This window comes from Cetorhinus maximus, chromosome 1, assembly GCF_964194155.1.
Source record: "Cetorhinus maximus chromosome 1, sCetMax3.hap1.1, whole genome shotgun sequence".
NCBI lineage: Eukaryota > Metazoa > Chordata > Chondrichthyes > Lamniformes > Cetorhinidae > Cetorhinus > Cetorhinus maximus.
In genome coordinates this window covers 220,528,638-220,545,537 of record NC_135879.1, presented here as the reverse complement: position 1 = coordinate 220,545,537, position 16,900 = coordinate 220,528,638, and the positions used below count along the sequence as shown (strand labels likewise).

At 46.2% G+C, this 16,900-nt stretch overlaps 1 protein-coding gene across 19 annotated transcripts in view; it reads right to left on the bottom strand.

Annotated features, from left to right (window-relative positions):
• The window catches only part of ctbp1 (C-terminal binding protein 1), a 414,171-nt gene that overhangs the window by 12,634 nt on the left and 384,637 nt on the right, over positions 1-16,900 (bottom strand). For all 19 annotated transcript variants that reach the window (XR_013578151.1, XM_078553464.1, XM_078553510.1 and 16 more), the window contains 4 exons: positions 16,691-16,835; positions 11,227-11,433; positions 8,451-8,665; positions 7,152-7,282 (listed from right to left, as the gene is read on the bottom strand). Coding sequence is in view for 18 of the 19 variants with exons in the window: in XM_078553464.1 (XP_078409590.1) it covers positions 7,152-7,282; positions 8,451-8,665; positions 11,227-11,433; positions 16,691-16,835 (698 nt within the window). In the remaining variant the exon portion in view is untranslated. The remainder of the gene's footprint in view (positions 1-7,151; positions 7,283-8,450; positions 8,666-11,226; positions 11,434-16,690; positions 16,836-16,900) is intronic.

The following is a 16,900-nucleotide window of genomic DNA, read 5'->3' as shown; positions in this document are numbered from 1 at the left end:
TGTTTTGTCCATGTACCAGTAATACTTCTATGATTGAAATACTGCATGATTGTAGTAAGCCTCTCATTGGTCTATGTTAACCATGTGACATGACAGCCATCAGATCCTTTCCAACGATGACAGTTTTTCACCCACGACACAGAATCACAGAATTGCTATGGTGCAGGAGGCCAATAGGCCTATCGTGTCTGCTCTTGGAGCATTTTAACTTAGTGTCAATTTCCTGCCTTTTCCCTGTAGCTCTGCACATTGTTTTTATTCAGATAATCATCCAATGCCTCAATTTAATCTGCCGCCACCACACTTCTAGGCAGTGCATTCCAAACCCTAACTATTCGTGTTCTTTCTCAACTCGCATTTGCTACTTTTGCAAAACACTTTAAAACTGTGCCCTCTGGTTCTCAATCCGTTTACGAGCTAGAACAGTTTCTCCCTATCTACTCTGTCCAAACCCAACATGGTTTTGAAAACTCCTATCAAGTCTCCTCTCAGCCTTCTCCTCTCCAAGGAAAACAGTCCCAAGTTCTCCAATCTTTCCTCATAACCTAAGTGTCTCATTTCTAAAACCACTGTCGTAAACTTCTTCTGCACTCTCACCAATGCGTTCACGTCCTTCCTATAGTGTGGCGCCCAGGACTGTACACAATATTCCAGACACAATATATCCAGAAAATAAAACTTTTACTTTCCTTGGGGTCAATTTGAACTCCTGCAGATTTTGGATGGGTAGGGGGTGAGACAAGTTCAAAATGCACCGGGAATCCTAAATTTGAGGCCTGGGTTTGTTTCAAGCCATGAGTCTCATCAACATGCCGTTAGTCAGCTGCCTGCCTGAAATGGGCAAGAGGGAAACTTTGGACAAGCAGAGGCCTCTGACCCCAAAGGAAGGCTCACTGACAAGCAGGCGAGTCACGTGGAGCAATCCTGCTCCCCCCGGCCCCACAAAGAGAAGGGTCTCGCCTACCTTCGAGGGCCACTCTGTTCTTCCTGACAGCTACCAGCCTTCTCTCACCTGGTAGGAAAGCTGTTGGCTTCCCTGTTGAGGCCTGTGTTAAAATACAATCAGGGTCCCAATAACATAATAGAACCCCAAGTTGAATAAATCGATAAGGTGCCCCCACAGCCACTCAACTGCAGTAGTCAGTGAAAATGATGGGCCAGGGAGATTCAGTGGAAACAGAGCATTAAGTCACAAAGCTCCATTTTAAAGGCATCCAGTAGGAGTGGAGTATAATTGATTACTCTCAATGAGAGCTGGCGCGAGGGCACGCGAGAGAGAGCTGGCGTGAGGGCGCGAGGGCGCGAGAGACACCTGGCGCGAGGGCGCGAGAGAGAGCTGGCGCGAGGGCGCGCGAGAGAGCTGGCGCGAGAGCTGGCGTGAGGGCGCGAGAGAGCTGGCGCGAGGGCGCGAGAGAGCTGGCGCGAGGGCGCGAGAGTGCGAGAGAGCTGGCACGAGGGCGCGCGCGAGAGCTGGTGCGAGGGCGCGTGCAAGAACACTCTAGGGCAAATGGGAGAGGAGGGGAGGGCCTCAAGAAGGCGAGGGCGCAAGAGGGCGAGGGTGCGAGAGGGCCTCAAGAAGGAGCACTTTTAAAGGTCTTTGAGAATACAAATGACCATTGCTGCCAGACCATCTTCGTGAAGCCTCTGGCCATTTTTAAGTCAGCTGCATGGGGATGCTTAAATAGTGAATCGGAGTACTGGCCTTGGGGCTGCCACAGGGAAGCCACCTTCTCTCACTGGCTATGTTTCAGCCACTCCAGTCAGCACAGGTCAGGGTCTTTTTATTCGTTCATGGGATGTGGGCATCGCTGGTTAGGCCAGCACTTACTGCCCATCCCTAATTGCCCTTTAGGTGGTGGTGGTGAGCCACCTTGTTGAACTGCTACAGTCCATGTGGTGTAAATGCACCCACAGTGCTGTTAGGGAGGAATTTCCAGGGTTTTGGCCCAGTGACATTGAAGGAGCGGCGATATCTTTCCAAGTCAGGATGGTGCATGACTTGGCGGGGAACATCCAGGTGGTGGTATTCCCATGTGTCTCCTTGTCCTTCTAGATGGTCACAGGTTTGGAAGATGCTGTTGAAACCTGACAAGTTCCTCATCGCAACCTCAAACTGAACCTCCTTACAAGTGGCCTGGAGGCAGGATCACGCTGGCAAACTGGCATGCCAGTGGGAAATTCTAGGTCCCTTTGTTTTCATGGGTTTCCAAAACTCTGCCTAAAGTGTCAGCATCAAGTACTTCCAGGTCAGCTATAGTACAATTTGCAAACTTTATAATCTATAAAGTTCTCCCTCAGAACTTCCAATCGTTCCAATATCTTTCCCATCTCCACAGCAAACTGTAGCTCCCACAATCCATGTACCCTCCAAACAAAGGAAGATATCAGACCACACATGACTCCAGTGCCTGTCCCTAAAACAGTGAGCGCGTAACTCGGATACCGTCAGATCAACAGAAACATAAAACTCGGAAGAAACATGGAGAAACAGAGACATGGGCCAGAATCTTCTGTCCCCACAGGAGATGAGGAAGGAGGTAGTGGGCCTGAGGATCTGGCAGGTTAGTGCCGGGATGGATCCTGATGCCGTCCTGCTTCCACTGGAAGGTGGGTTGGCCCATGGGTGACCTTCCCACCCTGTCTCCATTTGAGTCTCTTATTTGGCCAATTAATGACCACATAAGGCCCTCTTCCTGCCTTGACGGCAATCTTCTCAGCTCCAGGTGGGCCTGCCGACATGCAGCCTGCATGACTGGTAACTGTCTGGGCTGCACGTCAGCTGTGGGGTGGGTGGGTGAGGGGAATCCCTCGATGTGCACCAATCTGTGCATGATCAGGGCACGGACATGGGGTGGGTGGGGGTGACCGCTGACAGCCACCCTCTGGCCTTGCTGCTGACCCCTATGCATCTCCCCACTCTCCCCGTGACCCCCCACCCTGTGAGGTTGCGCCCCGCCCCAAACGGCATTTGCCTTTTTTTTGTGTCGCTCCGTGAGCCTGGGACACTGGGGGACGTTTTACCAGCAGCAGCCACGGCCTCTCCCATGGCGCAGCGGAGCCCAAGAGTTTCCAGCCTCTGATTGGCTAGCAGCTCTTGGTGGGTGGGAGGTTGTCTTCCAGGGTGCTTAGTCTGGAGGAAGGCCTGCCGCTGTCCACAGGGCAGAGCATATGGTGGGCCTTCCTCCTCAGAGTCAGTGCAGGTGCCTCGCCACTTTGTCAGGCAACCGAGTGAGGCACCAGCTGAGAGCAGACGATTCCGCCCATGGAAAAGAAAGAGTAATAGAAAAAAGGCACAGAGTGACACAATGAAACAAGAAACGCATAAATACAACAGTCGTGATACAGGGGGGAAGCAGTAACAGCGTTTATTCCCGAAGGCTCTCTAATCTTTTGATGCAGCTTTTCATTTCGCACAACTGTGAGAGACAGAATAAGCTGCAGTCATGGTAACATCAGACCCCAATCGTTAGTTTTCTACCTGTTCTTTTTTCTTAGCTTCCAACCTTCCCCTTTAGGTTCTGATCCCAGGTTAGCTTGCTAGTTGGTGAAGGACAGCACTGATACAACCTTTAGTCAGTCTTACATTTATTTACAGAGTTAACCGACAAGCATTTTGCTCCTAACTCAAGTCACACCACAGTTTCAATGAGTGCCTGTTTATATGTGCTGATGTGAATCCCCAGTTCACGCTCACCACCTGCATACAATTAAACAAATTAATGTGCAATTAGCAGCAACCTCCAGAATCTCAATCTGGAAAATACAAAGTATTTAACAAACAGCACCTCGGTGAACCATATTGACCTCAAACTTGATGTGACTTGTGTTGGTCCGAGTTGAGTGCAATGCCTGACTTGGCGGCTGCGACGAAGGGCGGTGCGTCCTGCAAGGTGTCGAAACAGTCGCTGATTAAAGTCACCAAGAAGCGAAGAAAATCTCGCAAGCAGAGCTATTCCATTACGGAAGGGTCCACCCTTCCACCAGGATTTCGTCCAAGGCCATGAGTGTTATGAATTCCTTCGTTGTCGACATTTTCGAGCGCATCGCCTCCGAGGCGTCGCACCTCATTCACTACAACAAGCGCCGCACCATCTCGGCCCGGGAGATCCAGAGCGCCGTCTGCCTCATGCTGCCAGGGGAATTGGCCAAACACGCCGTCTCCGAAGGCACCAAAGCGGTCACCAAATACACCAACTCCGTTTAGGAAGACAATTCTAAAGATTATAAAATTGACCTCAAACTTGTGGACTCAAAGACCACATTTGAGTGATCCAGTGCCCCCCACCACCAACCCCCTGTGGAAATTCAGAAAATTCTGAGACACAAAACGCTGACGAACCCGATACAGCTGAAAATATGAACATTGTGCTTCACACCCCAACTGTGAGAGTGTGGTGTTGGAGATTAATTAGTTACATATAATAAGAACAAACTTGCATTTATATAGCTCCTTTCACGTCCTCAGGACGTCCCAAGGATCTTCGCAGCTAATGAACCATTTTTGACGTGTGCTCACTGTTGCTTCGTAGACAAACGCAGCAGTCAATCTGTACAGAGTCCTGCAAGGAGCAAATTAGATTTTTTTTGGCGATGCTGGGGGAAAACTGTTAGCCAGGACACCAAGGGATCTCCCCTGCTCTTCTTCAGATAATGTTGTGGACTCTTCTACATCCACAGGGTCTCGGTTTAATGTCTCATCCAAGAGGCTGCCCACAATGCTCCTTCAATATTGCACTAGTGTCAGCTTGGATTAAGTCCTAGAGAGAGAGTTGAACTCACTACCTTTTGATTTGGAGTTAAAACTGACATGTATAGAAGAGCTGCTCTTTTTAAATTCATTTACAGGATGTGGGCTTCACTGGCTAGGCCAGCATTAATTGCCCATCCTTAATTGTCCTTGAGAAGGTGGTGATGAGTTGACTTCTTGAACTGCTGAAGTCCACATGTGTGCTTGTTAGGGAGGGAGTTCCAGAATTTTGACCCAGCGATAGCGAAGGTTCCAGTGCCTAGGTCGATGTCATTTATTGGTTAATTGCTTTTGTTCAGAGGGCATTTAAGAGGGTCTGAAGTCACATGTAGGCCAGACTGGACAAGGACAGCAGTTAAGTGAACCGACAATTGGCAATGGACTTTTAATTCCCAGATTTTTACTGAATTCAGTGGTGGGATTTGAACCCAAGTCCCCAGAACATTACCCTGGGTCTCTGAAATACTAATTCAGTGACAATACCACTATGCCACCACCTCCCCATAAGGGAGATGGCAGCTTTAGTCTTTATCTGGCTGCAACTAGTAAGTTAACAGTAACATAAGCTATAGATTATGTAAATAAAACAGAAATACTGGGCCATCTAGCTCATCCCTTCACGGAAAACAACTCCACCACCATTGAATCCAACTGCCTCTTGAAGGATTCCTGATTTATTGCCTCACCTTCCTACCACAAAACTGTTCTGAATATGTATTATTTGAAAATCCTAAATTTGCCTTTCACCAGGTTGTACTTATGTCCCCTTCTTCTGTAGTTGTACTGTATACTTTACAGTGCTCTGGATTAACCTTTGCAAATCCACTCCATATCATATGATTCCGTGATGATCTGTCTCAGTTGTTCCCTTTCAAGGCAGAAGAGTTGTGTCTCTATCCTTTCCTCACAAGGCAGTTCTCAGATACAATAGGTCAGCCTGTTAGGCCTTCCCTGCAAGTACCACCTGGGTTTGGAAATTTCCCTTTAATCTCTTCAGTGAAAATGAATGTGGTAGACGACATCTACTTCAGCAGAGCACTGTACAGCTTTAGCATTATGATTCCAAGACTTGAACGGGTTGATCTTGGAACTCCTCCCAACTCTCCTCCTTTATTTGATCTGACTGTAGTTCTGGGTTTCACGTTCTCCAGGGCACCTTGGGATAGGAACTTGCTCCAAGGAGATAAATAGACAGGTTTCCTGCTGCTGGAATCTTGAGATACCAGAAGCAGGGGGATGGCTTTCCTGCTTTGAGACTTCCTGTCCAAAAACAGGAGGCAGAAGTCTTTCAGTTGCACTGCCCATCCTATTTAAAGAACAAAACAGAAAAATGCTGGAAATATTCAGCAGGTCTTGCAGCATCTGTGGGGAGAGAAACAGAGTAAGGTTTCAGGTTGTGACGAGGCCAGAAATGGTAATTCTATTTCTCTCTCCACAGACGTTGTCAGACCTTCTGAATATTTCCAGCATTTTCTGTTTTTATTTCATATTTCCAGCATCTGGAGTATTTTTTTTTTATAAAGGAATTCCCTTTATGCTACCTCTGGGACTTTGATACCCATCTCTTCTCAAACACATTTGGTCCTCTGCAAGCAGAAACTTGGGAAAATGGGGTATTATGATAGGTTTCACTTTATAAACATATTACTACAATGCTTGCAATTATATCTCTGCGCAAACATTCAAGGTTTCCTTGGGTAAAGTTTACATGCATGGTAAGTGGGGCAGACACAATGCTATGCCTCATACTCAGGAAGTAAGTAACCGTTGCCTCGGTGCAAAGCAGAGGAAGATCAGCCCCATAGTCTACTGATTTAGCAACATCGCCCAACATTTTATTTGCTTTGTTGATTGCTGTCTACAACCAGACATGGTCCCTTCCAGCTTCTCTTCACCATTCACTGAGTATATCAGTTATTCTCTTCTTCCAATGTGAAGCATTTGCACTTATTGAATTTCATCTCCCACTTGTAAAGTTTTGACTAGGTTATTCTGCAGTTCCTTGGTTACTGCATCAGACTTCATTCCTTCCCTACCTCCCTCCCAACGGCCAACTTGGGTTTCTGATTCCTGGTCATTCATGTGGATTCAAAATAGCAGAGGCAACAATTACTTGAAATGAGGGATATCTCCCCAGCTTATCGTTGTCCCATGTTTCTTCACGTACCTCCAGGTTTCACCTCTGACGCCCAGCCATTTGTTTAAAGAGCCCTCTAACAGGACTTTATAAAGGTTTTATGGAAGGACAGATAGACTACATCACAGGACTTTTAAATAAATTGAGCACTTATTGTAACAAGTTCTCTCTGCCTTTGGCATTTTCCCACTTTTAGTTTTATTGGGTATAATCTTTTCTCTAACTGTAATGTGACAAAATTGAAATTTTTTTTGGATTTGACAATACCTAAACGGCTCCGATTCATGCACATCTAAGGCTGCTCCTCGTATCCTTCCTTCTTTCAAAGCCTGAGCCAGCGCCTTTTCATCGACGAGCCCACCCCGGGCAGCATTCACCAGAAATGCTCCCTGCCTCATCTGCAGAGGAGAAACAAAATGAGAAATCAAACCTATGACAACTTACACTATTTTCTGATGGTAATATCTGAAGGTGAGACACGTTATAAAGCAACATTTTGAAAATGAGCCAAGAATAATGTTCCATGTTCTGTCATTTTAGCCAACGTGATTCACACATTTAATTGACTGAAGCAGTAAAACAGACCCAGGGTACGAATGTCTCCCATTGAATAGAAATTTTATCATCCATAAATGAAGCTGACACAGATCTCAACAGTGTTAAAGCAGCCAGGTTATTTTCAGACATTTGAAGAGAAAATAACAGTTTGTTAAAGAGGAAAGATGTTCAGAAAACCAACAATACAATTTCGGATCTCCCCCTTCTATATTTTTTCGAAGTTAAATTGCTTCAGCTCTTACAGTAATCTAAGCTTATTATTACTGTCATTGTTTAGGCCAAAAACGTCAACCATTTGATGATATTACTGATGCATTTGTGAGGGCAGTAATGTGAAATATGGTTTTTATTTGATTACTTTGCTTAGCTTGTTTTGCTGGAACATTCCAACCAGCTTGCTTTTTCAGTAATCATATATGTAAAAATAAAACATGGAACTGAGGGCACGATATATAGTCTTGAATACCCATATGGAAATTCTGGGTATAAACCCCAGAGACTCACCACAAACAAATAACTATTCCACATATAGTGCAAGTACTGACCAAGTGATCCAAAAATGTTAATTTGCTTCACGTAAACTAATAATTCAAATATCATTATCTAACACAATCATTGTAATATTCAGAGTCTGCCGTCAACATGAGCAGTAGTCATCCAGCATTTGAACAGACTGGGAAAGTCCCTTCAACCCATTAAGTTAGCCACATTATCAAAACCCAGTCTCATACACATGTAGTTAAAAAGAAATTACTCCTATCCACTTTCACTCCAATATGCAGATCAAGTGAGGGGGCTGAAGCATCAATTGAGATAGCTGACATTTACAGGGATAAGCACTGAAACTTATGTCACTAACACCTGTTCTCAAGTGCACTCTCCCTCGCCTTTACACTCAATGCTCATATTGATAGATGCCTCACTAATTTGGTCCCACGATTGCTGGGATCACACTGTGACAGTAGGAGTTTCTAATTATTCAACATGAATGGAAAACCACAAACGTACCTGCTTGATAGTGAAATCGTTGATAAGATGGTGGTTGTGTTCATTCAGGCTGCAATGTAGTGACACACAGTCGCTGTGAAAGAGGAGGTCTTGTAAAGTGTTTACTCGCTGGAGACCCAATGCACGTTCAATACCATCTGAGAGGTATGGGTCATAGAAAATTACATTAAAACCAAATGCTTTTGCACGCAATGCTAATGCTTGACCAACTCGCCCTAAAGGACAAAAAAGAAAGAATAATCATTAGATGTCAGTACAGCTGCTTATCCACAGTGCTACAATTTCTAACATAATAAAAAACTTTAATTTTTTAGGATAAAAAATTTAGTACTTTTACCCTTTTGATGAGACCATTACTTCAATACCTTTCAAGGTATTGAAGGTTAAAAGTCCTGCAACACCAAGAGAGGGTTGGTGATTTAAAGTCCTAAAGAGGATTACAAGAATTCTATTTTAAATGTTTTAACATGGGGCCAAAAGAGAAGAAGCAAAGGCCTTTACAAGAGCCTCTACAACCATTAAAAGAACACTGAGGCCTTATTGTCAATACCCAGGGCCTACAACTACCTTTCATCAGGCAGAAGGAGGTATTGTCACTGGACTGGTATTCCAGAGACCCAGGGTAATGCTCTGGAGACCCAAGACCGAATCCCACCACAGGAGATGGTGAAATTTGAATCCAATAAAAATCTGGGATTTTTAAAAAATTCATTCACGGGATGTGGGCTTCGCTGGCTGGGCCGGCGATTATTGCCCAACACTAGTTGCCCTCAAGAAAGTGGTGGTGAGCTGCCTTCTTGAACCGCTGCAGTCTATGTAGTGTAGGTACATCCACAGTGCTGTTAGGAAGGGAGTTCCAGGATTTTGACCCAGCGACAGTGAAGGAACAGCGATATATTTCCAAGTCAGGACGGTGAGTGGGTTGGAGGGGAACCTCCAGGTGGTGGTGTTCCCATCTATCTGCTGCCCTTGTCCTCCCTGTAGTGGTTGTGGGTTTGGAAGGCGCTGTCTAAGGAGCCTTGGTGAGTTCCTGCAGTGCATCTTGTAGATGGTGCACACTGCTGCTACTGTGCGTCGGTGGTGGAGGGAGTGGATGTTTGGATGTGGATGTGGTGCTAATCGAATGGGCTGCTTTGTCCCAGATGGTGTCCAGTTTCTTGATTGTTGTGGGAGCTGTATTCGTCCAGGCAAGTGGGGAGTATTCCATCACACTCCTGACTTGTGCCTTGTAGATGGTGGACAGCCTTTGGGGAGTCATGAGGTGAGTTACTCGTCGCACGATTCCTAGCCTCTGACATGCTCTTGTAGCCACAGTATTTCTACGGCTAATCCAGTTCAGTTTCTGGTCAATGGTAACCCCCAGGATGTTGATAGCGAGGGATTCTGTGATGGTAATGCCACTGAACATCAAAGGGCAAAGGTTAGATTCTCTCTTGTTGGAAATGGTCACTGCCTGGCACTTATGTGGCGCGAATGTTACTTGCCACTTGTCAGCCCAACCATCAACGAATATCCCTCCCCCCTTCTGACCTTATGATGGAAGGAAGGTCATTGATGAAGCAGCTGAAGATGGTTGGGCCTAGGACGCTGCCCTGAGGAACTCCTGCATGATGTCCTGGAGCTGAGATGACTGACTTTCAACAACCACAACTATCTTCCTTTGTGCTAGTATGACTCCAACCAGTGGAGGAGTTTTCTGCCTGATTCCCATTGACTGCAGTTTTGCTAGGGCTCCTTGATGCCACACTCAGTCAAATGTAGCCTTGCTGTCAAGGGCAGTCACTCTCACCTCACCTCGGGAGTTCAGCTCTTTTGTCCATGTTTGAACCAAGGCTGTAATGAGGTCAGAAGCTGAGTGACCCTGGCGGAACCCAAACTGAGCGTTAGTGAACAGGTTATTGCTAAGCAAGTGCCGCTTGATAGCACTGTTGATGATCCCTTCCATTACTTTACTGATGATCGAAGAGTAGCTTGATGGGGCGGTAATTGGCTGGGTTGGATTTGTGCTGCTTTTTGTGTACAGGACACACCTGGGCAATCTTTCACATAGCCGGGTAGATGCCAGTGTTGTAGCTGTACTGGAACAGCTTGGCTAGTGGCGCAGCAAGTCCTGGAGCACAAGTCTTCAGTACTAATTAAAAGTCTGATGACCACGAACCCATTGCCGATTGTCACAAAAACCCATCTGGTTCACTAATGTCCTTTAGGGATGGAAATCTGCTGTCCTTACCTGGTCTGGCCTATATGAGACTCCAGTCCAACAGTAATGTGGTCAATTCTTAAATGCCCTCTGAATGAGGGCAATTAGGAATGGGCAATAAAGGCTGGCCTAGCCAGCAATGCCGACATCTCATGAACAAAAAAAAAAGTCGCAGGGAGGGACACAGACATCAAACATTTCCATTCAGGGAAGAGGAACCTAGCAATAAGGTAGCAATCTGGTAGGAATACTGGGACTTCCTGCTCGATTTTCTGCTGGGATACTGGAGGAAAATCCAGCCCATTCTACTAAAATAAGCTTGTAACAGGGATCTAAGTTGCAGTTTTCTTTCAAAAAATACACCTTACTCGACTGCTCATGTGAAAGATGAGAATCAAAACAAACTGGTTGGGCTGAGGAGTCTGTCTCCATGTTATAATTTTTAACAGGCCTATGTATTGTGACTGGATTTGAATGAAGAGCCATTAAATCACAACAAGGCAAAAAACTACTTCAGTTTTGCACACCAACATACACTAGGACCCATTTTCTGTCTCACTTCAGCAACTGTCTCACCTAGGCCAATGATACCAAGTGTCTCCCCTCGAATCCTGGCAGCTCCTGAAGCTATGTCCCGTATCTGTTCAACACTCTGAACTCTTGTGCCTTCCCGCAAAGCTTGGTGGAGCCAGGTGGTCCGTCTATACAGGTTCAAAATATGACACATTGTAGAGTCTGCTGTCTCCTCTACAGAGGCTGCTGGGACATTACATACTGCTATACCTAAAATCAGCACACACAATTCTAAAGTCAATTCACAAAAATCAAGCCAAATGCCTTATAAATTAATTGCAGTTTACATACAAGATGGACAACACTGTCATAAATAAATAACTCTAAATAATCCACTATTGACTTTGCTAAAACCATGAAATATCCTTGCCTTAATACAAATAGGAAATACTAGAAATACTCAGCAAGTCGGGCAGCATCTGAGGAGAGTGCTGGTCCTCTAGAGAGTGTTTCTGGGGGATTAATAATGGAAAACAAGAAGTGGCAGAAGTGTTGAACAGGTATTTTGTGTCTGTCTTCACTGTGGAAGACTTAGAAAACTTCCCAAAGGTACTCAAAAATCAAGAGGTGAAAGGGAGGAACTTAAAATAATCACCATCATCAGGGAAAAGGTGCTGGGAAAACTATTAGGTCTAAAGGCTGACAAGTCCCAAGACCAGACAGCCTGTATCCTAGGGTCTTAAAAGAAGTGGCTGCAGAGATGGTAGAGGCGTTGGTTACAATCTTCCAAAATCCCTAGATTCTGGAAAGGTCCCAGTGGATTGGAAAAAAGCAAATGTAACACCTTTATTCAAGAAAGGAGGGAGACAAAAAGCAGGAAGCTATAGGCCAGTTAGTCTAACATCTGTCATAGGGAAATTGCTAGAATCATTAAGGTGGTTATAGCAGGATACTTAGAAAATAATAATGGAGTCAGGCAGAGTCGACATGGTTTTGTGAAAGGGAAATTGTGTTTAATTAATTTGTTAAGAGTTCTTTGAGGAAGCAACATGAACAAAGAAGAACCTGTAGATGTGGTGTACTTGGATTTCCAAAAAGGCATTTGATATCAAAGGTTACTACACAAAATAAGAGCTCATGGTACAGGGGATAACACATTAGCATGGATAAAGGATTGGTTAGCTAACAGGAAGCAGAGAGTAGAGATAAATGAAGCATATTCAGGTTGGCTAGTGGAATGTCACAGGGCTCAATACTGGGGTCTTGACTATTTACAATCCATATCAATAAGTTGGATGAGGAGACAGAATGTATGGTGAAGAGCCTACAAAGGGATATAGATAGGTTAAGTGAGTGGGCAAAAATTTGGCAGATGGCGTATAATGTGGGAAAATATGAACCTGGCCACTTTGGCAGGAAGAATAGAAAAGCAGTATACTATTTAAATGGAGAAAGATTGCAGAACTTGGTGGTAGAGGAGGATCTGGGTGCCCTGGTAAAAGAATCGCAAATTGCTAGTGTGCAGGTATAGCAAGTGCTTAGGAAGGAAAATGGAACGTTGCCATTTATTGCAAGGGGAATAGAATCTAAAAGTAGGGAAGTTTTACTGCAGTTAAGGGCCTCGGTGTGACCATATCTGGAATACTGCGTACAGTTTTGGTCTCCTTATTTGAAAGGAGGATATAAATGTGTTAGAAGCAGTTCAGAGAACGTTTGCTCAACTCACTCCTGGGATGCAGGGCTTATCCTATGAAGAAAGGTTGAACAGTTTAGGCCTTTACCCATTGGAGTTTAGAAGAATGAGAGGAGATCTTATTGAAACATAAGATACTGAGGGGATCTAATAGAGTAGATACCGGGAGGATGTTTCCTCTTGTGGAGAAGACTAGAACTAGGGGACATAGTTTAAGAATATGAGGTATCCCTTTTAAGACAGAGATGAAGAGAATTTTTTTGTCTCAGAGGGTTGTTAGTCTGAGGAATTTTCTTCCCCAGAGAGCAGTGGGTGCTGGGTCATTGAATTTATTCAAAGTAGACTTGGATACATTTTTGATAGATAAGGTAGTCAGACAGGAAAGTGGAGTTGAGACCACAACCAGATTGGCCAAGATCTTATCGAATGACGGAGCATGCTCAAAGGGCCGAATGTCCTACTCCTGCTCCTAGGTCCTATGTTCTTACGAGAAGGAAAGTGTGTTACTGGGGGAATTTTCACAAACAAGGGGGAGACTGATTTGGGTCTGTGCGGGGACTTAAATCCCCTAAAAGAGAAGTCAAGTCAGGATTCCGACATCATTCTGCCCTCTTCTGGGCTTCACCCAGGCAGGTTCGAATGCGAGCAGGGAACCTTCCGAGCAGCTGTTGTGTAACACATTTAAATATCTAAATAGGTCATTAAGCTCTGTTTTAACCAAGGATTCTGGCTTTAAACAGCTGGCTGACCCATTTCCTGAAGCTATTGCTCATAGCACTCCTTCTCAGAGAGCATGCTTCATTGAATGACAGTTGTTGCCAACTTCTTGGAAGACACTTCACCCATCTAGTACTTCACTCACCTTCAGCTGCTTTTCCGTGCTGGCAGCCTTCATGACATAAGGGCAGTTTGTGCAGTTTCACCTTCCACCTCTGATGAAGAGTAAGAGGAGCAGCAACACCACCAACAACAGCAGCAGCCTTCTCAACTACATGCTGTTCTACATGACAGAGGAGATTTACTCTCAACTCCAGCTCCGAGGAGACGAGACCCCAACACATGGTCCACTACAGGCAGAGGATCAGCTCCCTCAACATATGAGAGCCACTATCTCAGGGCCAGGGTTTTTGGGATGGCGGGGTTTGCCTTCCCTCCATCCAAGGAGTCGGCGGAGAACACATCCTTGCTGTTACTGCCTGCCCTGCAGCCATTTAACACTCCAACAAGTGTTAACTGGCTGAAGGCAGGACATCCCCCCCCCCTCACCCCCCCAAACACCACTTCACTCAGGAGGAAGTCCTACCTCAGAGAGCTGCCGGCCAATCTGATTGGCTGACAGCCTCCTTGTCCCTGCACCGGAAGCTGGAGTGGGCAGGACTGGGACTGCAAGCAGTCCCCACAGCCCAAGTCCTGGGAGTCCAGGGCCAGGTAAGTTTTGGGGGTCAAAGGGTGGGGAGGGGAGGTGAGGCCCAGAGAGATGGGCAGGTGGGGTGGGGGTTCGGGGTGGTGGTAGTGTTGATGGAGAGGCCGGGTGGAGCAGGGAGGACCTGGGACCTGGACAGGGCGGGGGTTGATGCCCAATGTTAAAAGGAAACTGCGGATGGAAACACACCCTACTGTATTCCACCCGTGGCTTGAACATGGTTACTTTCTGGGCTTCCCCCCCTCCAACTGCCCCTGAACCCCTCCCGCTAGCCTGAAATTTGAGGCTAGGCAGAAAACGGCCCTGAAGTGGTCTACAATTGGCCACTTAAGGGCCTCAAGCGGGGCAAGGGCAGACGGGCAGGTCAGCCTCGGCCTCAGCCATCCAAGCGTAAAACCGCGGCAAGGTTGGGGTGGGGAGGAAGCCCGGTGGGAAGGCCATCCGAGAAGTTTTACGGTCACCCTGCCCCACCGCCTACAAACCCATCGGCAGAGTAACATAAAATTCTGCCCCAGGATCTCAAGTTTTCATGGTAGGTCATTGCTGACATCTGCAGCCCTTGGGAACAAGACCTCCTTCTCAGTGCACCAGGTGGGAATGCTTTCTTTTAATTCTTTCATGGGGTCTGAGCAGGGCCAACATCTGTTGCCCATCCCTAGTTGCCCTTGAGAAGGTGGTGATGAGCTGCCTTCTTGAACCGCTACAGTCCATGTGCGATAGGTACACCCACAGTGCTGTTTCCAGGTTTTTTGACCCAGCGACAGTGAAGGAACAAAGACATAGCTCCAAGTCAGGATGATGTGTGCTCGGTGGGGAACTTGCCAGTGGCCATCAAGGCACCTCTCACTGAAAGGCCACAAGGCTGGGTGACCTCCTCCTGCAGGGAGAGAAAGCAGTGGGTTACGAGTGTTAGCAACTTGTGTGGGTGGCAGGAAGGAGAATATTTGTGGAGGGTGACTGAGAGGGAGAGAGTTGGAAGATGAGTGTTGGCTGCTTAGATGGAAATGTGAGGTGTCTGGAGAGAGTGAAGAATGAATGAAGCTATAAGGTGTGTTGTTCTGAGGTGTGCTGTGCAGGAGAATGCTGGACAAGTCAGAGTGTGGTGGTTGGCATCTAGAAGTGTAATGCCACACACCTTTCCCACCCTCCAGAGGTCCTTGGTGCACTGGCTCCGGGTTGGACGGATCACCATTCTGCTGCTCACTTCCTTGGACACTTCCATCTACACCTGCTTGGTTGGAGGGGTTAGCCTCTTCCTCCCATCCTAGGAAATATCATCTCACTGCAGCCCCTCAGATCCCGCAGCAAGATCTCTTAGGTCTCCTCTCCATTCCGTGGTTGCTGCAGCCTCAAATATCCACGTGGAGGGTCCCTTAAATTAGAAATCCTTCCTTTCGCAGATCAAGTGTGTCATCCCACCTGCCTTCCCTAATTGGGTCGGAGAAGCGCGATGCTAATGCTGTGGCTCATCCCACCTGGCCCATTAATGGTGCCGCCATTTCGGAAGGAACTAACTTGACGAAATTCTGCTCAATATTTCAGGTCCATGACCTTTAATCAGAAAAGTTCCATCAACAGCAAGGTCATCGAGAGGAAACACTGGCCAGAATTTTCCAGCCCCTCACGCCGGCGGGATCTTCCGGTCCCACTGAGGTGAGTGGCTCGCCGGCCTCACTGCGGGGGAACTTGCCGAGGGGGGGGGGGTGCTGGAAAATTCCAGCCATTAGCTCCGATTCTCTCTCCTCAGCTGCTGCTTGACTTGCCGAGTATTTCGCCCATTTTCTGCTTTTATTTCAGATTTCCGGCATGCAGTACTTTACTGTTGTACTGCCTTCCTCATCACTGCACGCGGCCATATTTCTTCATAACATACCTTTATAGACCTAAAAAAGAGTTTCCACGAGAACAGGGATCGATGTCCAAAACACCTAAAGGCAACAAGCTGCTGTCAGAGCAGCTGAAATGACATTGAAGAACATTGTGGACCTCTGCGATAACAACAGCGATACCCTTTACAACAATGTTAGGGAGTCTGGGGGCCATTGAGGACGGTATTGGGCTTGGAAGGATCCTTTAGGACAGAGACAGGTGGACTCCCAAGATATGGCAGAGGTTTACATGGCTATTTTGCTTCAGTCTTTAATAGGGAACAATACATCAAGAATATATCATTCTGCCAATAACCAATCAAATTAAAGTGGCCAAATTAAATGCAAATATAATCTTGGCTAAAACAAGGGGGTCTCAAAAAGGGATCAGGCTGATGGTCCTGATAGCACTCGAGATCTTGAACAAATTACAGGAAGAACTCAATGATTTTCGAATTTACATTCAGTCCCAAAATTACATCTCCCTTAGATTACATCCACCGTAAGGATGACAACCCTGATCGATACTGCTGTTCGTCGTACCTAAATCGCCAGCTGACTTTATGTCAATGTTATCAAAACCACTGCCAATTCTGACAATTATTCGAAGTGCTTTGAATTTCTCCAGATCTTCTCTTGTTAAAGTGATTGTGTGATACATCAATGCACCCACGGCTTCATTTAGTACCTAGGGGAAGAAGGAAAACATTTTAGCAAAACATTTCCATTGTACGAAAAGATTTGATGTAGGTT